At 45.3% G+C, this 19,380-nt stretch overlaps 1 protein-coding gene across 1 annotated transcript; it reads left to right on the top strand.

Annotated features, from left to right (window-relative positions):
- Positions 1-1,405: 1,405 nt before the first annotated feature.
- On the top strand, positions 1,406-19,088 carry celf3a (cugbp, Elav-like family member 3a). Its single transcript, XM_085901403.1, has 14 exons — positions 1,406-1,552; positions 3,924-4,075; positions 5,437-5,519; positions 12,369-12,417; positions 13,160-13,288; positions 13,624-13,703; positions 13,774-13,917; positions 14,045-14,189; positions 14,407-14,556; positions 14,631-14,690; positions 15,257-15,361; positions 15,596-15,739; positions 16,193-16,325; positions 18,042-19,088. The coding sequence occupies exons 1-13, from the start codon at positions 1,539-1,541 to the stop codon at positions 16,318-16,320; spliced, it is 1,383 nt and encodes a 460-aa protein (XP_085757529.1). The 5' UTR covers positions 1,406-1,538; the 3' UTR covers positions 16,321-16,325; positions 18,042-19,088.
- The last annotated feature ends 292 nt before the right edge of the window (positions 19,089-19,380 follow it).

The following is a 19,380-nucleotide window of genomic DNA, read 5'->3' on the forward strand; positions in this document are numbered from 1 at the left end:
CAGCCAGTCTTTGAGGAGCAAGAAAGCAAAGTTGGCCTCCTATTTAATAATAGCAATAAAAGCTGAGCATTTGTCTCATTTGCATCTTCATGATACTGTACGACAACAAAAAAGGAATTAAGACACTTTACAAACCCCAAGAAACATTTGTACAAAGCATACATATAAGCTTATATGCACTCGATCAAACCAATAGCGTCCTACTTTGATCACCATCGTACTATTCATTTTTTTCATTGATGAACTGATCATTTAAAAGTCATTGTAGAGGCTATTGCGTGCTGTAGCCTTCATGTCAGTGAGTTTACATTTTGGGCTTTTTACGGGGTGATCATTTTCATCCTTTGCTGTTTGTGCAATGATCTCTCTCCATCCATCCATCCATCCATCCATCCATCCATCCATCCATCCATCCAGTGTGAAGCCCAATTGTGTGTGTGATGACTTCATTTAATCCCGGTTGAATCCCTATTTCCTGTTTCATCAGCCTTCCTCCCCTCCTGTTTTCATCCTCAGGGCACAGGCACACTTTGAAGTGTCACATGCGATGGGAAGCCTTTTTGGAACATCTTCCCTGATGCAGGTGTGTGTCATCGGCACTGGAGTGCTTCCTCTTTCAATCGGCAACCTGTAAGCTTCCATCTTATTGCATCACTTGTCCTGTCAGCAAAGTGAATCTCTTTTTGCGTGTACAGAAATCAAGGATTGGGTTTTACTATGTACAGAAATGGTGATTTAATGACCTATTTTTTCCACCTTTTTTTTTTTTATGTTTTTTTTTTATTAAAATAATATTATATTTACATTGCAAATTGATATTTCAGGGGTCAGAAAATGGATGCAATTCTGTATTTTGATCTATTCAATTTGTACTTTTTCTATTTTGATATCCCCCCAGTCATGACAAGCAGCTTTTTGTCACCAGATGACGTTGCAGGTTGTGGAAAAAAAAAATGGACTGATTGTTTCAGTGACACAAACCAGGTCCAGTGCTTTGTTTCCTTCCTCAAAGTGGACCACAATCATGTCCTGATGGGTGAATTGTCATGCTTTAGCCGTGCAGGTTTATGAGGATTTAGGGAGCAATGGCAGATGGCGGTCTCAGCGTTCAAGAGCAGTCGACGGCAAATAAAGGCTCGCCCTTGGATCCATGAGATACTTCCTATCGTGACTGTGTGCGAGTTAGGCGTCGAGCGACGCGCTGCGCTGTGCTGCGCTGAGCTGTGCTGAGCTGTGCGCATGTCGGCTGTGTGCAGCCTGCAGTCATGTGGCTTCTTTGTTTACATGGAGCCACATTGCATTTAGGGCTTGTGTGTGTGTGTGTGTGTGTGTGTGTGTGTGTGTGTGTGTGTGTGTGTGTGTGTGTGTGTGTGTGTGTGTGTGTGTGTAAAGACATATCAAATCGCAACTTTGTGTTTTCATGATCCTACGAACGCGTTCTTTGCTGTCACACGATGAGGTTGTTTCAGCACCATGGCCAGTTCTACGAGCAAACAAAAGACGGATTTGCGTAGCTGGATGTCAGGGAGCGTCCTTAAATGCACACTGAAAGGTGAAGCGAAGATGCACGATTTTGAGCTGAGCTGCATGCGTGTATGGAAACAAAGGTTTTCTTGACATTTGCCATTGAAGCACTGAGATGAAAAGAAAGTACTTAGCTTGGGCCAGCCACCTACCTTACCCTACCTACCTTACCCTACCTACCTTACCCTACCTACCTTACCCTACCTACCTACCTTACCTACCTTACCTTACCTACCTTACCTACCTTACCCTACCTACCTTACCCTACCTACCTTACCCTACCTACCTTACCCTACCTACCTTACCCTACCCTACCCTACCCTACCCTACCCTACCTTACCCTACCTTACCCTACCCTACCCTACCCTACCCTACCCTACCCTACCCTACCCTACCCTACCTTACCCTACCCTACCCTACCCTACCCTATACCCTACCCTATACCCTACCCTACCCTACCCTACCCTACCTCATGGTCTCAACAACGAGCTTGATGATGTCATTTCAGCTGAGTCATGTAGCTCACATTTTTTTTCCTCCCTACTTTCGACGGCTACATGCGTTCATTAACATCTCGTACTGCGAATTATTTACCCCCAATTGCCGCTGATTGGCCCTTTATTCAACATTCAAAGCTTTCTGTAATAATAGATAGGATCCACTCTGTTTGGAGTGTAGATCAAAAAATAGGATTTTTCAACGAGAAGCCATTTTATTTCATTTGCCCATCAAGTTGACTGTGCAAATCGAAGTAGGCAGGCGAGAATAAATGTCATTCCTTCCAATCAAGAAAAGAGGACAGACAGACAAACAGACAGACAGACAGACAGACAGACAGACAGACAGACAGACGGACGGAAGGTTTTAAGTGCAGCGTCGAAATAAGAATATTTGCTAGTAATTTGGTGACGGTTCCTGACGGTTGACTGGCCCCGCCCACTGGAAGGATGGAGCGAGATGGACAGGGAGGGAGACACCGGCTTACGACGTCAAAGGACTACACGCGCGCACGCACGCACGCACGCACGTACATCAACACACGCTCAGAGGATAGATAGATAGATAGGACCGGAGGACCAACAGACTGCCAATTCCCTGCGCTCCACTGAAGGAAGCCGAAATATCCATCTGTCCCAACACATTCGGGTCGGCGAGACATTTGGGGGATTTTTGTCTGAGAAAAGAAAAGAAAAATCTCGGGAGCGTCACGTTTGAGGGGGCAAAATTCGCTCGCTCGCTCGCTCGCTCGCTCCTTCCCGAATGAAGCCTTTTTAAATTTGCTTTCAAAAAGAATTTCAAGAGCCACCACAAGTCCAATGAACTGAATCGTTGAGACTGAACAAGTCCGAGGCGGAAGACAGGAAGGGAAGGAAGGGAAGGAAGGCAGCTAGGCAGGCAGGGCAGGCGGCCAGGCGGCCAGGCGTCCACTGTTTTCGTCCATTCTTTGCCAAGAGCAGCACCACAGGTAGGATTTGCAACTCTTTGTTATTGCTCGCAATTGAGTGGGAAACGTGTCAAATCAAGTCGTTGTTCTTCTCCTTTTTTCTTGACAAAGACTCTCCCTCCAGCTGTGGTGACACACGCACGCACGCACGCGCACGCACACGCACACGGACTCACACACCCCGTCATGTTGAGTAAGGGATTAAATGTTGTCATTATTATCAGCCACCATCTGTGAACATGAACGCTCGTATACTATCAGTATGGATTCCCAATGTTCACAACTGACATCTTCTCTATGGATCTATGCAAAGAGAAGACAAATAACACTTGTTGTAGCTCGAAATGTCCTATTTACACGCAAATGTCATCTTCCCATACATTTGGCAATAACGCATCATCAAATGCGTCCAAAAGATTGGGATAGTATCCAACATGATAACTAGAAGTCTGTGATATGCAATATTTGTCCAGTGAGTAGTCATAAGAGCCCCTGGAAATGGAGGGAGCCACCATAAAATGGTTGTCACTGCTATATATTTATTATGATGTGTTGATTGTTCCATTTTGTATGAAATTGCGTATGAAGTCATTCATTCTCCAGAGAGTCCCGGAATGGCACGAGGGGCTTTTGAGAGAATTCTCCCATCTGCACCTCCGTGGCCAGCCTCCTGTTTGCACCTCCTGTGCAGTGTGAAATGAAGCCCACAGGCAGGCAGGCAGGCAGGCAGGCAGGCAGGCAGGCAGGCAGGCAGGCAGGCAGGCAGGCAGGCAGGCAGGCAGGCAGGCAGGCAGGCAGGCAGGCAGGCAGGCAGGCAGGCAGGCAGGCAGGCAGGCAGGCAGGCAGGCAGGCAGGCAGGCAGGCAGGCAGGCAGGCAGGCAGGCAGGCAGGCAGGCAGGCAGGCAGCAGGCAAGGCAAGGCAGCCTGGGCTCAGTGTGTTTGTGTCTTTCCACAGACTCTCAATGAAGGAGCCTGACGCAATCAAGCTCTTCATTGGGCAAATACCCCGAAACCTGGAGGAGAAGGACCTGAAGCCCATCTTTGAGCAATTTGGCAAGATTTATGAGCTGACAGTGATAAAGGACAAATACACTGGCATGCACAAAGGTAAGGGAAGGGAGCCATTCCACTCGTGTATAGACTTACTTTCTCCGGGCTTAGCCGACATGTCACTTTCCATTTGGACCAGATACTACCCAGAGCACAACACTGGCTACACCTAATATGCCGTTTGCTAGAAATCTATTCCTTCAACATGTATTGGATGAGAGAATGGTTAGGAAAAATGATGATCAGGATGATTTGCGTGACAACAAGCGCAATTGAATGAAAATAACTTTTCAAGGTCAGTGCTCGGCATTTGTCGATATTTTTGGTGTCAAATCTTTCGAATCTTTGGAAGCTCTCTTTTTGAGTGAAAAAAACTCCTTTGCGTTATTTTACACTCTAATCTTCAATTGTAGAAAATCAACACATTTAAATGTAAACCAAATACTCGCGTATACTCAAGCAGGAGGATGAAGGAGTCACAGTTTAGTTACCCCTTTACGAGGTGGGGTCTCGTAAAAGTGAGCAGGATTGTATTATGAAATATCAACAGGTTTGTGCGATCCAACCGCCGCCGCCGCCGCCGCCGCCACCCGTTAAGTATATTATCCACCTGCTCTGAAAGACAGGCTAAAGCTGTTAGGTTAATAATTATCCTGGCTGTCATTTCAAATGCAAATGTCAGTATGAATTCATATAAAGCATCAGTCACTCGGGAGACTTGTAGGCCAGGTGCTATCGGTCCCCCAACACCATATGACACCTCCTCTGCATACATTTACATATTCATGATAAAAGGTTAATGAAGGCCGTTTTGTATGACGAGGGACCGACCACATACATTACCATCCAATGGCTTTATAAATATATATAAAAAAAAGAAAAGAAACGCATTTGTTTGTGATCCAACCTGTGGTTCTTTTCCTGTTATTTTGCTCTTTCTGCTAGCTGCTCCCTTATTTTATATGGACATAGGCATTCAACCAACCAATCAATCAATCAGGGCTTGCACAAGAGCTCTTAGCTGCCTTGAATTCTAATTTGTCATCTTATCTCGACATACTCTGAACCATTTGACTCATTTCAGGAGAATCTTCTGGATCAAATAATATTCAAATCAACTCTTTTCTTTCAATAGATTCAGAGGGAAAGATACACAACTCTATTGTTGTCCATTTTACTTTTTCCGTGTGTTTATTATTATCATCCATTTTTTTTAACCGTATGTGGAAAAAAAGCTCCTTTTCCGATTGTATTGTACTGACCATAATAGAATTGCTAAAGCAAAAAGTCATCCGATTATGACGACCTAAGCTAGAGTAAGCCCGTCCAATCCCGCTACTGACATAGCAGGCAAATTTGACATTCAAATGACACGAGTTTAACATTTGCCGATCTGATCTACTTGTGCTGGTTTCCAGGATGCGCCTTCCTGACATACTGCGCACGTGAGTCGGCTCTAAAAGCCCAGAATGCACTGCACGAGCAGAAGACGCTGCCAGGGGTGAGTGGCGCCTTTGTCTTTTTTGCAGATACACATCAAGCAAAGCAAAAAAGGCTCAGACAGTCTCCGAGTGACACAACGGGGAAAACCGAGCCCGCCCCAACTTCCCCTTTAGCGGATAGGCTCCAATCAGAAGTGTTCTCCCTCTTCTGTTTCAATTTGCCACACCGCGAGGCTTATGTTTGGCTGGCTTTCATGTGCGTCTCTTTCAACGTGGCACCTCCTTCCCAATTTGAATCAAAGTAGCATAGCCAGGCAGCAGGTGCGCCAACAGAGCCAAATATGACATGACAGCCACGTCTCTATAATAAGCCCCTATATGAGAGATGAGGCGACAAGGCGAGCCATGACTGCCACTGAGTGCTCGCCCAACTTGCAAGTCGTTTCCTCTTTTACTAACAAGACTTTGTAACTCCCCCCCCCAACCATTTCCTTTTTTGTTATTTTGGTGGCAATTGACATCCCTCACTTCTTTTTTCAACATTTCCTTTCCTTCCTTGGTTTGCCCTAGCTTCATGCTAACAACGACAAAATACAGAATACGGTTGGAATGACCTCCCAGAAGCAAAAATATGCAGATTATTGTTGCCAATTGTTACAATGCATTGGGAGAAAAAAAGTATTTTTCAATTGATGAATGTTTCCCATGGCAAACGGGGTAAAATGTCATCACGTTAGTGTAAAGGCATGTCATTGCCTATTTTGGGGACATTTGAACAGAGCTGCTTGTGACAAAACTAATCCCATTGTTAGCGTGACAGTAGTGTGACCCTTCCTGACCTCTTGAAGGGATCAGCAGGTCCCATGGCTAAAATCCCCCCCCCCCCCCCCGACTCGTCTATCTTTCTACTCTACCAGCCAGCCCAAAATCTCTTACCACTAAACTATGGGGAGCATGCTTCTATGTTCACTCCCCCCTTTTGTATGTGCTTAAAAAGACACAAAAGCATCTTATTAGCTCCACATAGGCCAGGCCTTCCTGTTCCTGCTCCCAGCTGTGGCGTAATTGTCATATAATTACACCTACACCGCCCAAGAATAATGGACTCTGGCATCCCATGGACAAAAACAAAACAAAACAAAACATGAATGCAATTACACAACTGAGGAGAAGCAGAAAAAGAATATTGACAAGACACTGTGAGCTATGTTCCTTTTTTTTAATACCGTGGTGTCTAAGTATCATTAGAGACCCAACAAAGGCCCACGTGAGCAGAAAAAAAAGTTGACAGATGGCCAACAACAGCACCTGGCTTTGTGTAAAATTTCAGGTGAGTGGCCCCGCCCCTTTCCAGACCCCTATTTGTGCACTCATTATGTGGCTTGTCAGCGCGCAAACATGCGTTGATGCTACGTTAAGAGAAGCCATTATGGAACACTGACGCCATTTGTCACTGTTGAGCGAGCCGCTGGCCGGCTGGCTGGCTGGCCCGCCGGCCGGCCGACACGCGCGGTCTCATATCCGCTCCATTAGAAACGGCCGTATATTGCCCTTCATCAAAAGTCACTTAGCTGAATTAATATTTGCTACAATGCCCCGCTCTTCATTTGAAATGCAATCACTATTTAATCACATGAAAAAGCCCGAGAACGTGTGTGTGTGTGTGTGTGTGTGTGTGTGCCATGGGGGAAGGGAAGGAGGGCAGGTGTTCACGCTAACGCACTTTAATGAGGGATGTATTGCTTTTGTGTCTGCGCCGCTTCGCTCATTCATACATGGAGCTTGTCTTGTGTGAGTGTGTTTGTGCCGTCCGTCCGAGTGGAACGTGTGACTAATTGTCACACGTAGTCACCCATAAGCATCCAGACAAGGAGAGGGGGGGGGCTTTATCAATAGTCCAAAAGAAATGGCTAATTATAGCACAATCTTTTTACGGATTTTTATGATGAGAAAGGAAGAGGTTGGGGGACCTTCATGTTTGAGGCCTTTTGCAGTCAGAAATGAGTTTTTGGACATCCCATTTTGAATTTTAAATCCATATTGCTAAAGGTTTTGCGCTGATCATCACACATGAGTACGTGATTGAAAGACAAGGCGGGGAAAAAGGTCACTTGTCACTCTGCTGTGAATTCTGAGAGGATTTATGAAGGCTGTGAATTCAAGTGAAATTGGGCACACAATGCTAGAAATGATGAAAGATTTCACCAAATGAACAGCGGCTTGCAATATGGGGGACGGACGGACGGATGGATGGACGGCTGCAGTGTGTTTATCAGCTTAAATACAGACATCTGTTACTGGGAAATAGTGTGTGGGCTGGGCTGGGCTGGGGGGGGGGGGGTTGTTTGATTGTGTGGAAGGGGGATGGATGTGTTGGGCTCTTGGAACTTTGGCATCAGGCTGCTCATCTAAATTGCACGACGGAGGCAGAAACCAGGTCCAATTTGAAAAGGAGCAGACTTCTCTGTACTCGTATACTGTACTGCTACGAGGGAGGGAAATGTGTCCAACGCTGGCTTGTGTTCCCTCTCTGCTCCGCTGAGTCGTGTCAAACAGCAGCTGACATGAATATTTAACAGTCTGAAGGGACCATCCTTTTCTTTTATTAAGGAAATTATTTTCCAGCGGCAAACTCAAAATGAAAGGTGGAACACAAGCTGCACTGCAATCTGTTTGGATGTCAAATAGATGGTAGGAAATAATGGAAATTGACAAAAAGGGTCAATATTTTGCCAACATACAGTGAAGGTCTCTATTTTCATCAACAACATAAATCGTGAACAGCCCACGGCGTAACTCTCTGCAGAGGTGGCTCGGATCCGGTATTGGTCATTTCTGAAAGAGGGAGGGAGGGGCTACGCCGTTGTGGGCGCGGTCACGGCGGACCGTTTCATTGGTATTTCACCGTTCATACTAATAATGTTGAAAGTGCAGTGAGGACACACCCGTGTAAAATGTCGTCAAAAATCAAACGGAGAAGAAGACACAACTCCAAAAAGTAGCACACAGACCTCCACCAAGGGCAAACAATCCATCTGTCTGAATTGTTTGATTTCAAAATGCCATTTTAAGAGCATCTTCAAGCATTTAGGTGCAGCGCCATCTGCCAGATGGCTGTCCCACTTTGTGCTTTGAGTCCAAAACATTATAAACACACCTCATCAAACGTTGATTGGCAATCGGCAAAAAACGCTTTGAGCACCTGTGAGAACATAAAAAAGGAAGGGAAGAACTTGTGCAGCGTCATGTCATTTGAATAGAAATGTAGACATGGCATATTGGGTATAGCCCCCGATGAAAGTGGACCTTTGCCCGGGTTATGACTGATTTTGAATGTTGCCACGCTGGTGCTGCAGCAGCTTTGTCGCTCCAGACTCAATCGAGTGATTGAATATTATCGAGCTGTGCACTGACGAGCTGTCAGTGTGGCTGATGTCTGGAGTTTGTCACAGAATCCGATTTATGGTACCACTTTGTGTGTGTGTGTGTGTGTGTGTGTGTGTGTGTGTGTGTGTGTGTGTGTGTGCAGAACAATAACTGAGCACTTTCCCGTCTTCCATGCTTTATTCCAAGCTTTCGTCCGACCTTCCAATGTCCCACTGTGTGTTTATCACCTTTATATTTGTATTTTCGCATGTGAATATATCAATTTCCACCTGTGCCTTGTCTTTCTTTCTTTCTTTCTTTCTTTCTTTCTTTCTTTCTTTCTTTCTTTCTTTCTTTCTTTCTTTCTTTCTTTCTTTCTTTCTTTCTTTCTTTCTTTCTTTCTTTCTTTCTTTCTTTCTTTCTTTCTTTCTTTCTTTCTTTCTTTCTTTCTTTCTTTCTTTCTCCCTGGAGTGTGTTGATGGAGACGCAAAAGCAGCAGAGACAGGAGAGGAAGCGAGCAGGGAGGAAGGGGGAGGTGGCAGGTTGATTATGGTCGCAGGTCTCGTTGCCTGGAGACAGCTGGGACAAGGGATGCCAGGTTGCTAAGCGACCCCGCACGATGCAATGGCCAGCGCTGCTATGCCATGGAGCCGAGTGGAGGGAGGGAGGGAGGGCGGAAAGAAGAAGGGAAATTGTCTTTGTGCCCCACGGCCCCAGCCCTCTAAACATTCCCCCCCGCACCCCCCAGTCTGCCTCCGCGCTGTAAATGTTCTTGAAGGAGATCCACAGATATATTAGTCATTCAGAAGCCAAATTGAAGGCGAGAAAGATCCAACCCAGGTGGAAACAAGTGAGATTTTCATCGCTCTCCTTGTGATAGAAAGGCAAGAAAAATCTCACTGTTAATATAATCTCCACCCAATATATTTTATTATTATTACATTTGCTAGCCACAAACTATGATGTATACATACACATTTGAGAATCGTCAATTATACGCTTCCCCCCAGTATTCTGCAACTACTTTTTATTCTAACACCACTTGCCAGCCACGCTTCAAAACAACGTGGTGCGTTCAAATACTGTAGGATTTTTGGAAATCTTGCAAGCAAAGAAACCCCTCTGCATCTCTTGAATGCAATTCAATTCAGTCACCGGGCGCTTGGCCCCGCGTATGGCCCCGTGTACGGCCCGCTAATTGAATAGTCCTGCTGGATAGAAAGATAACGTGGCTTCTGTCACGTGTGTGCACTTAGGCCAAGAGAAGATTTTTGTTTCTCCCTGCCATTGATGAATATAGGACATCATTGTGTGTGATATTGATGAGGTGTCTGCACAAGATTTTTGTAAACAAGCTGTGCAGCGGACGGAAGGGGGTGAGCTAGCAACAAGAGGAGGAGGAGGAGGGAAAAGCTTGTAAAATGTGTCAGTGATGAAGGCTCCGAGGGAGCTCTGCTCTCAAGGCTAACATTCAACAGGCGCAAATGTGTACGCTTCTCCCTCCCTCCCTCCCTCCCTCCCTCCCTCCCTCTCATGGCGTTCTTTTTTTCCCCCTTCCAATCTAATCCCCCCATCGCATCTCCTGACTCCCGACCCATAAACAGCCTTTGTCCTCTTTCATTTGTTTGTCTCTCATCTCCAGCGCGTGCTGTTTACCTGCTTGGCCGGTGGTCCTCACGGCAGGTGTTGTCATGGCGATGAGGTAGTCATCCAAGCCCGGGGGCCGGTTGCCGTGCCGATCTGGAGTGGCTCGGCCTCGACGGCCCCGACGGCCTCGACGGCCTCTACTTCTCGCTGTTGTTCTTCTGGTGTATTTGGATTTCTATGGAGCGGGGCCATCTGGCGTGTCGCTCCTTATCTTTGGCTGTTTGTCTTTGTTGGCCAGTGACGTCGTTCAAACGTGACACTGAAGATGATGATGTGGCACAAATCTGATCCCATTTTACCATCCTTTTTTTGGTTGTTTGTCGGTCGACTCCTTTTCATATTAGCAATGGCAATGATCCAAACGAGGTCCGATTTGTTTTGGGAATCCTAAGAATGACTTTTATGCTCTTATACAAGATGATGAATGTTTGTTAAGAAAACTAGTCAGATCTTCTCTTCATCAGCACATAGACAGTAGAAATGTTTTCTCTATACGGACTGCGGTGGACTCGACAAGTCGCCGACGCGGTAACGATGGCAGCCACCCGTATTTCCACATATAACTGTAATGTCCCGTGACACGGTTTGAAGTGGATTCGGCGGTAATTGATGTCCAAGCAAACAGCGGGCAAGGAGACAATTGGTCCTTGCTTTTAAGATCTCAACGACTTTGCTGCATGTAGCTTGATTGAAATTCACCACATCCGTCTGTGACTATTCAGATAGGCCTGGGATAAATACGTAGGCCACGATGGCAGGTGTGACCTATCGGAGCTCAATCCAAAAGGTCTCACAAAGTGTACAGTTTAGCAAAGATGAACAATCACAATGTTTGCTTGCTTTATGATTTTAAGAGCGCCCCCCCCACACACACACACACACGACAGCAACTTTCCCCGTCCCGACTAATTGGTGCAATGAATGGGCCCCCCCTCGGTGAGGAGCAGGTGTTTGTGTTATTTCAACGTGGCGTGGCGTCAAGAGCAGTTGTGCATGCAGGAACTGGAGGCCCAGAGCGATCAATAGTGTCTCCCGGTGACCGATCACAGCCGATTAATCAGTGACACAAGATCAGTGAGTGGCTGAAATGTCAGCAGCTTCATAATTAAGACCTTCATTAAGACACAGTTAACAGAGTGGCACCCTGTTACATGCATGCAATCCTCCTGCCTTGTCTCCCTCCATATGCTCCATTCTATCCCCCCCCTACTGTTTTTCTTCTTTTCCTTTTTTGCGCAACGTCCCCCTTTGTGCGCTCTTCATATTTGAAAGACACTCGTGTGCAATTTCATATAGTGCTAGGCTAAATAAAATTGAAGGCAATTGTGGAGTGGGGGGGGGGGAAATCATTTCAGCAGTTTGTCAGTTGATGAAAAGGAAATTTAATCCTGTGTTGTTGTGCTAACCCCCTTTTGAGTCAATCTTTCATTTCCACGTACTCTGCCCGCCCCGCTTCCATCTTTGCCTCTCTGTCAGGCTGAGAATATCTTGGCTATGGTGTGATGCCGCATGCTCCTGTAATCCAGATTAGCCGGCGAGTGTTCTTAATCTCATCACTTGCCCGATCCCTGTGTGGGCGGGTGTGCTTTTCCTGGTTTTGGTGCGATAAGAACGGAAGGAGCCATAGATTTGGGATTAGAGTGGATTCTGAGAGAGAGTCACTCGAGGCAAGGTAAAAGCGGAAGTGCTATTGCACACATGGGAACACTTCATTAGGTACACCTAATAACGCCCGTCCAATACGTCAACTGGGATTGAAACCATTACGGAGGTAGTCATCAATGGACATCTTGAGCTTTTTCAAAAAATTCTCCATGACTGCAAACTACAGCCATAAGAATAAATGATTCCAACATTATAATATGCTCATATTTGTATAATACATTTGTTTCCAGATGAACCGTCCCATCCAGGTGAAGCCAGCAGACAGTGAGAGTAGAGGGGGTAAGCGACACCTGGGTCCACCCACCCACACACACACACACACACACACACACACACACACACACACACACACACACACACACACACACACACACACACACACACACACACACACACACACACACTTAGGTGGCTATTTTTGCCATTTGCACGGAAAAAAAAGACACCTTATCGGTTGTGAGCAACAACTGTATTTCATTCATTTGCTTGACTTTTAGCTGGTCCTCATGCTGACTCACTGTCACGTTACGGCCACATCTGAAAATCCCGTGGCTGGCGCTCGGTGCATTTTGTCAGCTCTCTCCTAAGCGTTTTCACTGTATTAAATCCAATTTCACGTTGCGTAAACAATGGCAGCTGAGGACTACAAGCCTTGTGGGAAATGAGAAGATGACCAACATTTTCTGTCAAGAGCCACCGCCAGATGCTGCTGTTCCTATCTTTTGATGTGCATTTGCGTTACTGCACTCTGGTGGTCAATTTGAGTATAGCAGAGGGCCTTCATTTCAGGGACGCTTTTCATGTTTGAATTTATCGGAATACGGTGATGATGATGATGATGATGATGATGATGATGATGATGATGATGATGATGATGATGATGAGTTACAACTGCATTCTTTGTATGTTGTAAATCAAACAACATCTTTTCTCATTGGCCATCCCCCAGCTCCAACTGTTATTACCTAATCATATTACCGTGTCATATCTGTGTCCTCTCGGTACGCTCCTTCTTCCTTAGAAGACAGGAAGCTGTTTGTGGGCATGCTGGGAAAGCAGCAGACAGACCCCGATGTCAGAAAGATGTTTGAACCCTTTGGCAGCATCGAGGAGTGCACGGTGCTCCGCGGGCCCGACGGTACCAGCAAAGGTAGAGCTCAAATCTGATGTGCCTTCCGTTTGCAATGGGAAATAAATGGATGGGAGCCCCCCAATGCTAATGATATTTGCCATGTAAATCAAAGTTGAAACCTAGACGCCAGCTTTTCCTGCCTGTCTGTTGCCTGAGGCATGACTGATGGCGCGTTAGGTTTTATGGCGCATTGCTAATGACGTGAGCGGCGCTTTACAGGCTGTGATTGATGAAGCAATGAATGCTTCCCGGACCATGTTCAATGACACCAAGGTTACTGACCAAGCGCTGGAATTAAAGGTATTTTGAAAGGGACCAATCCAATGGCTATGATGCCGCGTCCTCTCGTCTAGGCTGCGCATTTGTAAAGTTCCAGAACAACGTGGAGGCCCAGGCTGCTATCAACGCTCTGCACGGGAGCCGTACTCTGCCGGTGAGTCTTCTACACTCTCGCACATTTTGCCTGGCAGCCAGTTTCGATTTGTTTTTTCTTTCTTTCTTAGGGAGCTTCGTCCAGTCTGGTGGTTAAGTTTGCCGATTCGGAGAAGGAGCGGGGACTTCGGAGAATGCAGCAGGTGGCCTCTCAGTTGGGAGTCATCAGTCCCATGACTCTGCACCTCGGGGCCTACAACGCCTACACGCAAGCTGTGAGAAACACTTTCTTTTCACACTTGACAAAGAATGAAAGTTTGCGAGCGTGAGCTAACCGGAGCCGTCGGTCACGCTCCTTTTGGAATTTTCACTATGTGTCGGGATGATTTTTTCAACCCTCAGTTGATGCAGCAGCAGGCACTGGTGGCCCAGTCCGCCTACCTTTCTCCCGTTGCCACGGTGGCGGCCGTTCAGATGCAACAGCTGGCTGCCCTCAACCCCAGCAGCATCATCGCCACACCCATCGCATCCATCACTCCCTCCTCAGGTAACGAGAGAGAGTCAGTCGGCTCTATAGGGAGAAGGAATCAAGGATTTTAGGAGATCAAAGTTGCGCTGAGCTGATATGGATTCCGATTGGACGAGGCCATTTTGTTGTCTTATTAGATTGAGACGACTTTAAAAAGGATCAATGGGCCGTTTGATGATTGATCTCAGTAGGGCGTCAATTCAATCAGATTTCTTTCCTTCTCCTTCATGTGCAGGTACCAGCACTCCACCCTCCATCGCGGCCACACCTGTTCCTGCTCTGCCGCCACCCATCGCAGTGAGCAGCTACCCCTCCGTGGCAGCGCCACCCAATGGCCAATCGGCAACCGAGGCCCTGTACACCAACGGGGTCCACGCCTATCAAGGTATCCATCGGCGCGACCCCTCTCGTCAGAGTGCAATTAAGAGCAAATGAAATGATGATGTTTCTGTGTGACAGCTCAGAGTCCTGTGCTGGACCCCCTGCAGCAAGCTTACACCGGCATGCAGCACTATACAGGTGAGGCGCGCCCACTCACTCCCTCAAAATGATGCCAAGTGAGCACAAAGAGGAATCATTAACACTTTGGCATTTCCTTCATTATGAAAGCAATTCATTCGAGTCAAATGGACGACGCTATTCCTTCACAGGCAAATATTAAAAGTCAACATTCTGGCTCTCCGTTCCATTTGACGCAGGATACGTGACCTGAATACCAAAACCTCTTATGTAACGTCATCAAAGACCTGCGCCCCATTTCCAGCAAACGTCAACTGTTGACATCCAAACTGTCATTCTCTCATAATAGCTATTTGTGCACAAGGATTCATATTCAAGCAAATGTTCCAACTCACTCATATCAAGAAAAATTCTATTCTGCATGATTAAGCAGGCCAATTGCTTGAATGTATTTCGTATTCTTTGGGCACCATTTGTATTCTTATCTAGATCTTACTGAATTTCTTCAGACTTTGTTACTTTTCTGCCAGATGGTTGCCAGCTTTAATAATTGAGTCAGCTCAATCTGATCTATATAAAATGTCAGTGAGATGTTGTTGTTTTTTTTTCTTGTCAATTTCCCGCAGCCACCTATCCTGCTGCCTACAGCCTGGTGGGTCAGCCGTTCCCCCACCAGCCCACCCTGGTAGCTCAGCAGCCGCAGCAGCCGCAGCAGCTACAGCAACGTGAAGGTAGGGGGGAAAAAAAAAAAAATGGTTTGAATGTGAAATGACTTTTGACGTGTTGTCCAACACGTCATTTGGCCGAATTTAGATTGGAGATTATCAGTGTGCAAACAGCCATGCGGTGCGGCTGCTTTATGGCTTCTTGACTTTATCAGCTTTTAGTATGTACATCAGGATTACAATGGTACAATGTAGTATTTGCAGCATTAGGCGATTTCTCTTTCCTTTCTTTGTGGAAAGGTCCCGAAGGTTGCAACATCTTCATCTACCACCTGCCTCAGGAGTTCACCGACTCTGAGATCTTGCAAATGTTCTTGCCCTTTGGAAATGTCATCTCAGCCAAGGTCTTTGTCGACCGTGCCACCAACCAAAGCAAATGCTTCGGTGAGCTGCAGCCTTCGCTGATAAATATTATTATTATTATGATAATCGTCAGCCGTGTGGTCTTTAGAAAGAAAGACAAAAAGATGATTCTGGACGCTTCATACGCTATCTCGGAGCCAAAGCACATATCTTACATGAAAAAAAAGAAACGTCACAAAGCATACACAGTATGTACGAATAATAATAATTCTGCGTGCACGCTACTGTTGGGTAAGGCGATTTTGAAGGTTTCCCCACCCTGATGAGCTGTTTTTAGGAAGCGGTGACAGCTTTGACGAAGGCTGAAGTGACAGCCCACTCTGGAAAAAAAAAAAATTGTCTGGGGGGGAAATAAACTTTCAATCTACTTTGACAAAATGAACATCTTAATTTCCCATACTTGTGCAAGCTGCTCTTTCAATTTGTACAACATTCATGATTGACTGATTGATTGATTGTTTCTATTCTCCTCAGGCTTTGTGAGTTTTGACAACCCATCCAGTGCTCAGACTGCCATCCAAGCCATGAATGGCTTCCAGATAGGCATGAAGAGACTGAAGGTGCAACTGAAAAGGCCCAAGGATGCTAACAGACCTTACTGAAGGAGGTGAGCTTCAAAGTAGAATATGGCAGACAGACAGACAGACAGACAGACAGCTACTAAGATCAGACAGCCAGCCATTCAACCAGTGTAAATGAGAGCTCAGTTCTTCTTAGGTGGAACATGTCAGTCATCCACATTAGATGAACTTGAATGCGGCGCAGCACTTTTATGGATTGCAGGCAGGCTGGCAGGCCAGCAGGCAGGCCAGCAGGCCAGCAGGCAGGCAGGCCGGCAGGCAGGCAGGCATCAGTTTGAATGTTTTCAAGTGTCGGAATAACCAAATCTCCTGTTGATCACAATGCAACTGCTGTCAGTCATGAATTTTTCTTTGACCTTTCATTTATTGTTTTTGTGCTGTGCCATATGCCATTTTTCCTGAAACAAAATCATCCCACCACTCTCAAGAGCGTCTGTCCCGCCCGCCCGCCGTCTACATACATAAATCGTGGAGACGTGCGTCGCTATGGCTACGGTTGCTTAGCGAGCGCTAAAAGCTCCCCCTTCCTTCTCACTGCGTCGTAAGTTAATTGGCCTGTGTTGGTTGCTGTGGCGATATTGCCTGTGATGGTTGCCATTAGCAATTTTTTCTTTTGGGGCCGTTGCCTTGATTCACCATGCTCAACTGCATGGCGGGTTACTGTGGCAACCGTGAACTGTGTTTGGTGCGTTGTGAGTTTCCTCATATTATTTTGTCGTGGTTTCAATCCTTGCAAACACTGATTGATAAAAAGTCACTTGACCTCAGCATTTGTAAGTAACTGATAATCATGACACGACATTTTAAAACAAACCAAATTGTCAAAGAAATATGAAGAGTTCTATCCTTTGCCTTTTTTTGGGGGGGGTGGGGGGACGGGGGGATAATCTGTCATGATTATCATTCTTACACTTTCCCTTTGTTTAGTTGGATGGTGTGGTAGTTTTCCGTGAAGTCCTGAGGGCTTTTTGTTTGGTTGTAACTGAATTTCATGTGACTTTGTGCCTGAACTTTGGTTGTTGTTTGTGACACTGGAAATGTAATGAGCATATTTAAATACATAAATAGCGGACAGGACAAAGTTTGTTGACCACGGTAGGTACGTGCGTGTTTGTGTGGCTGTGAGACCAAGTGAAATTTGTCATATTAATTGGCTATCTATTTTGGAGATAGTTAGTCCAAAAAGTTTGGGGTAAATCCGTTCGGTTCCTGTGACGTGCTGATGGCAGAGGAAACGTATTCCTCTTTAGGAATTCTGGGGACCAAAAACATAGCGACAATTTTCCATCAATGTGTTCCTCTGAAATTCATCATCTACATCATGCTCCTCACAGTGTACCTGCAAATCAGCGGCAAGATGCAAGTTGTTGTCAAAGTAAGAGATGATGATGATGATGATGATGATGATGATTATAGGCAACCTTTTTCATCCATAAGATTGGGGCAAACATTGGAGTGAGTGGCCACCAGAATTCCTACTGTGCATGTTCTCAATGAATTTGCCTGGCTAAAGAGATGAAAAGCTACTTTTGTCCAAATGTGCATTCACTTGCCAGCACTATGACTGCCGCTGTTTGACTTGCATGGACACTCCAATTGAATCGTGACACTCCCCTGCAGTGTCATTACAAGCAGTGCTTATTGATTGCAGTTAAACAAACAAACAAAACAAGAAAATATGAATTGGTACATATCTCATGTCGCTTTAAAGATTTTCTCTTTTCTCTCTCGTTTGCCCCTAGGACAATTTTAGGAGTTCAATCAAGAAAAACCACCTCGGGATGTCCCAGCCTTGTTTGGTTGTTTGACCAACCATAATAGCACATAGGAGCAACACTTTACACGCACACACACACACACACACACACACACACACACACACACACACACACACACACACACACACACACACACACACACACACACACACACACACACACACACACACACAAGACAGTATGACATTCTTTAAAAATACACCAAAAATACCAAAACACCAGTATAACTGCAGTAATATCATCCAGCCACAAATACTACAATATCAGAAGCGCTCCAAGAGTTCCTATCATTCCATAGCTGGATTCATTTATAAGATGTACATATTCTGTCAGCAACAAGTTCTAATCTACATGTTTAAAAAAAAAAAAAAAGAAGAGCATATCACTTCTGTGATTCTACTGAACAGGGTCCTGCTGTATAGTGTGATTTGTGATCTAGAAGGTCGGTCGGCTCTACACAGTCGGGAGGGAAAAGAAAATATATTCTGTATCATTACCGCTGGTAATTTTGTTATGTAGAAGTAGTTTGATTATTTATACTTAAATTAAGATGACGGAAGAGAATTGAATGGGTTTCCTCATACTGTAAATACCTTGGTTGGGAGAGGGCGGGGCTAGAGGGATGAGGAAAAAGCATCTTCAAAATCTTCTTCTGCTGCCACTACTTTTCAACTTTACAAAGCGGGAAAAGAGGGGCTTGGGATTTTTTTCTATCTTGGTTTTTTTACGTTTAATTTATTTGCTAACGGATTTGATGGGAGGGATGTGATTTGTTTTTATTTATTTGAAGAACTCATTCCTTCAAGACAATGAATATCCTTATTATAGAGTTTCTAATGACATAAATGTAAGGAAGTTAAAAAAAGCATAATGTTTCCCGATTTATTCTCTACAGTTGCTGTTTTAAAACATGTCTTTAAAAGAAAATAAAGTACAATTTAGACAAAAGACAGAAATTGTGGCAGATGTCATTCCTGTGTGTTTGGTGCCATAAAAAGGAACTTACGTCAGCGAGAGAAGACAGTTAGCTCAAATGAAGAAAAACGAGACTCTTGTGTATCACGCGAATTTTATTCTCAATTAATGACTACACTGTATGAATATGGAGTGGATGGGGAAAAGTGTTTGCAGCTCTCGTCTGCCAACCAAAGCATTCTGGGTTTGGCCTGATGTGTCTAAACACGCTTCTGTGGCATGTCTGAAATATGACATGACGGAGTGGAAGGCCTCATTTTTAGGCTGCAAGCTGCTGTCAAAGACAAAAATACGCAATAGCTATCAAATGATCAAATCCTAGATAAAA

This window comes from Syngnathus leptorhynchus, chromosome 20 (genome assembly GCF_054491065.1).
Source record: "Syngnathus leptorhynchus isolate UIUO chromosome 20, UIUO_Slep, whole genome shotgun sequence".
NCBI classification, from domain to species: Eukaryota; Metazoa; Chordata; class Actinopteri; order Syngnathiformes; family Syngnathidae; genus Syngnathus; species Syngnathus leptorhynchus.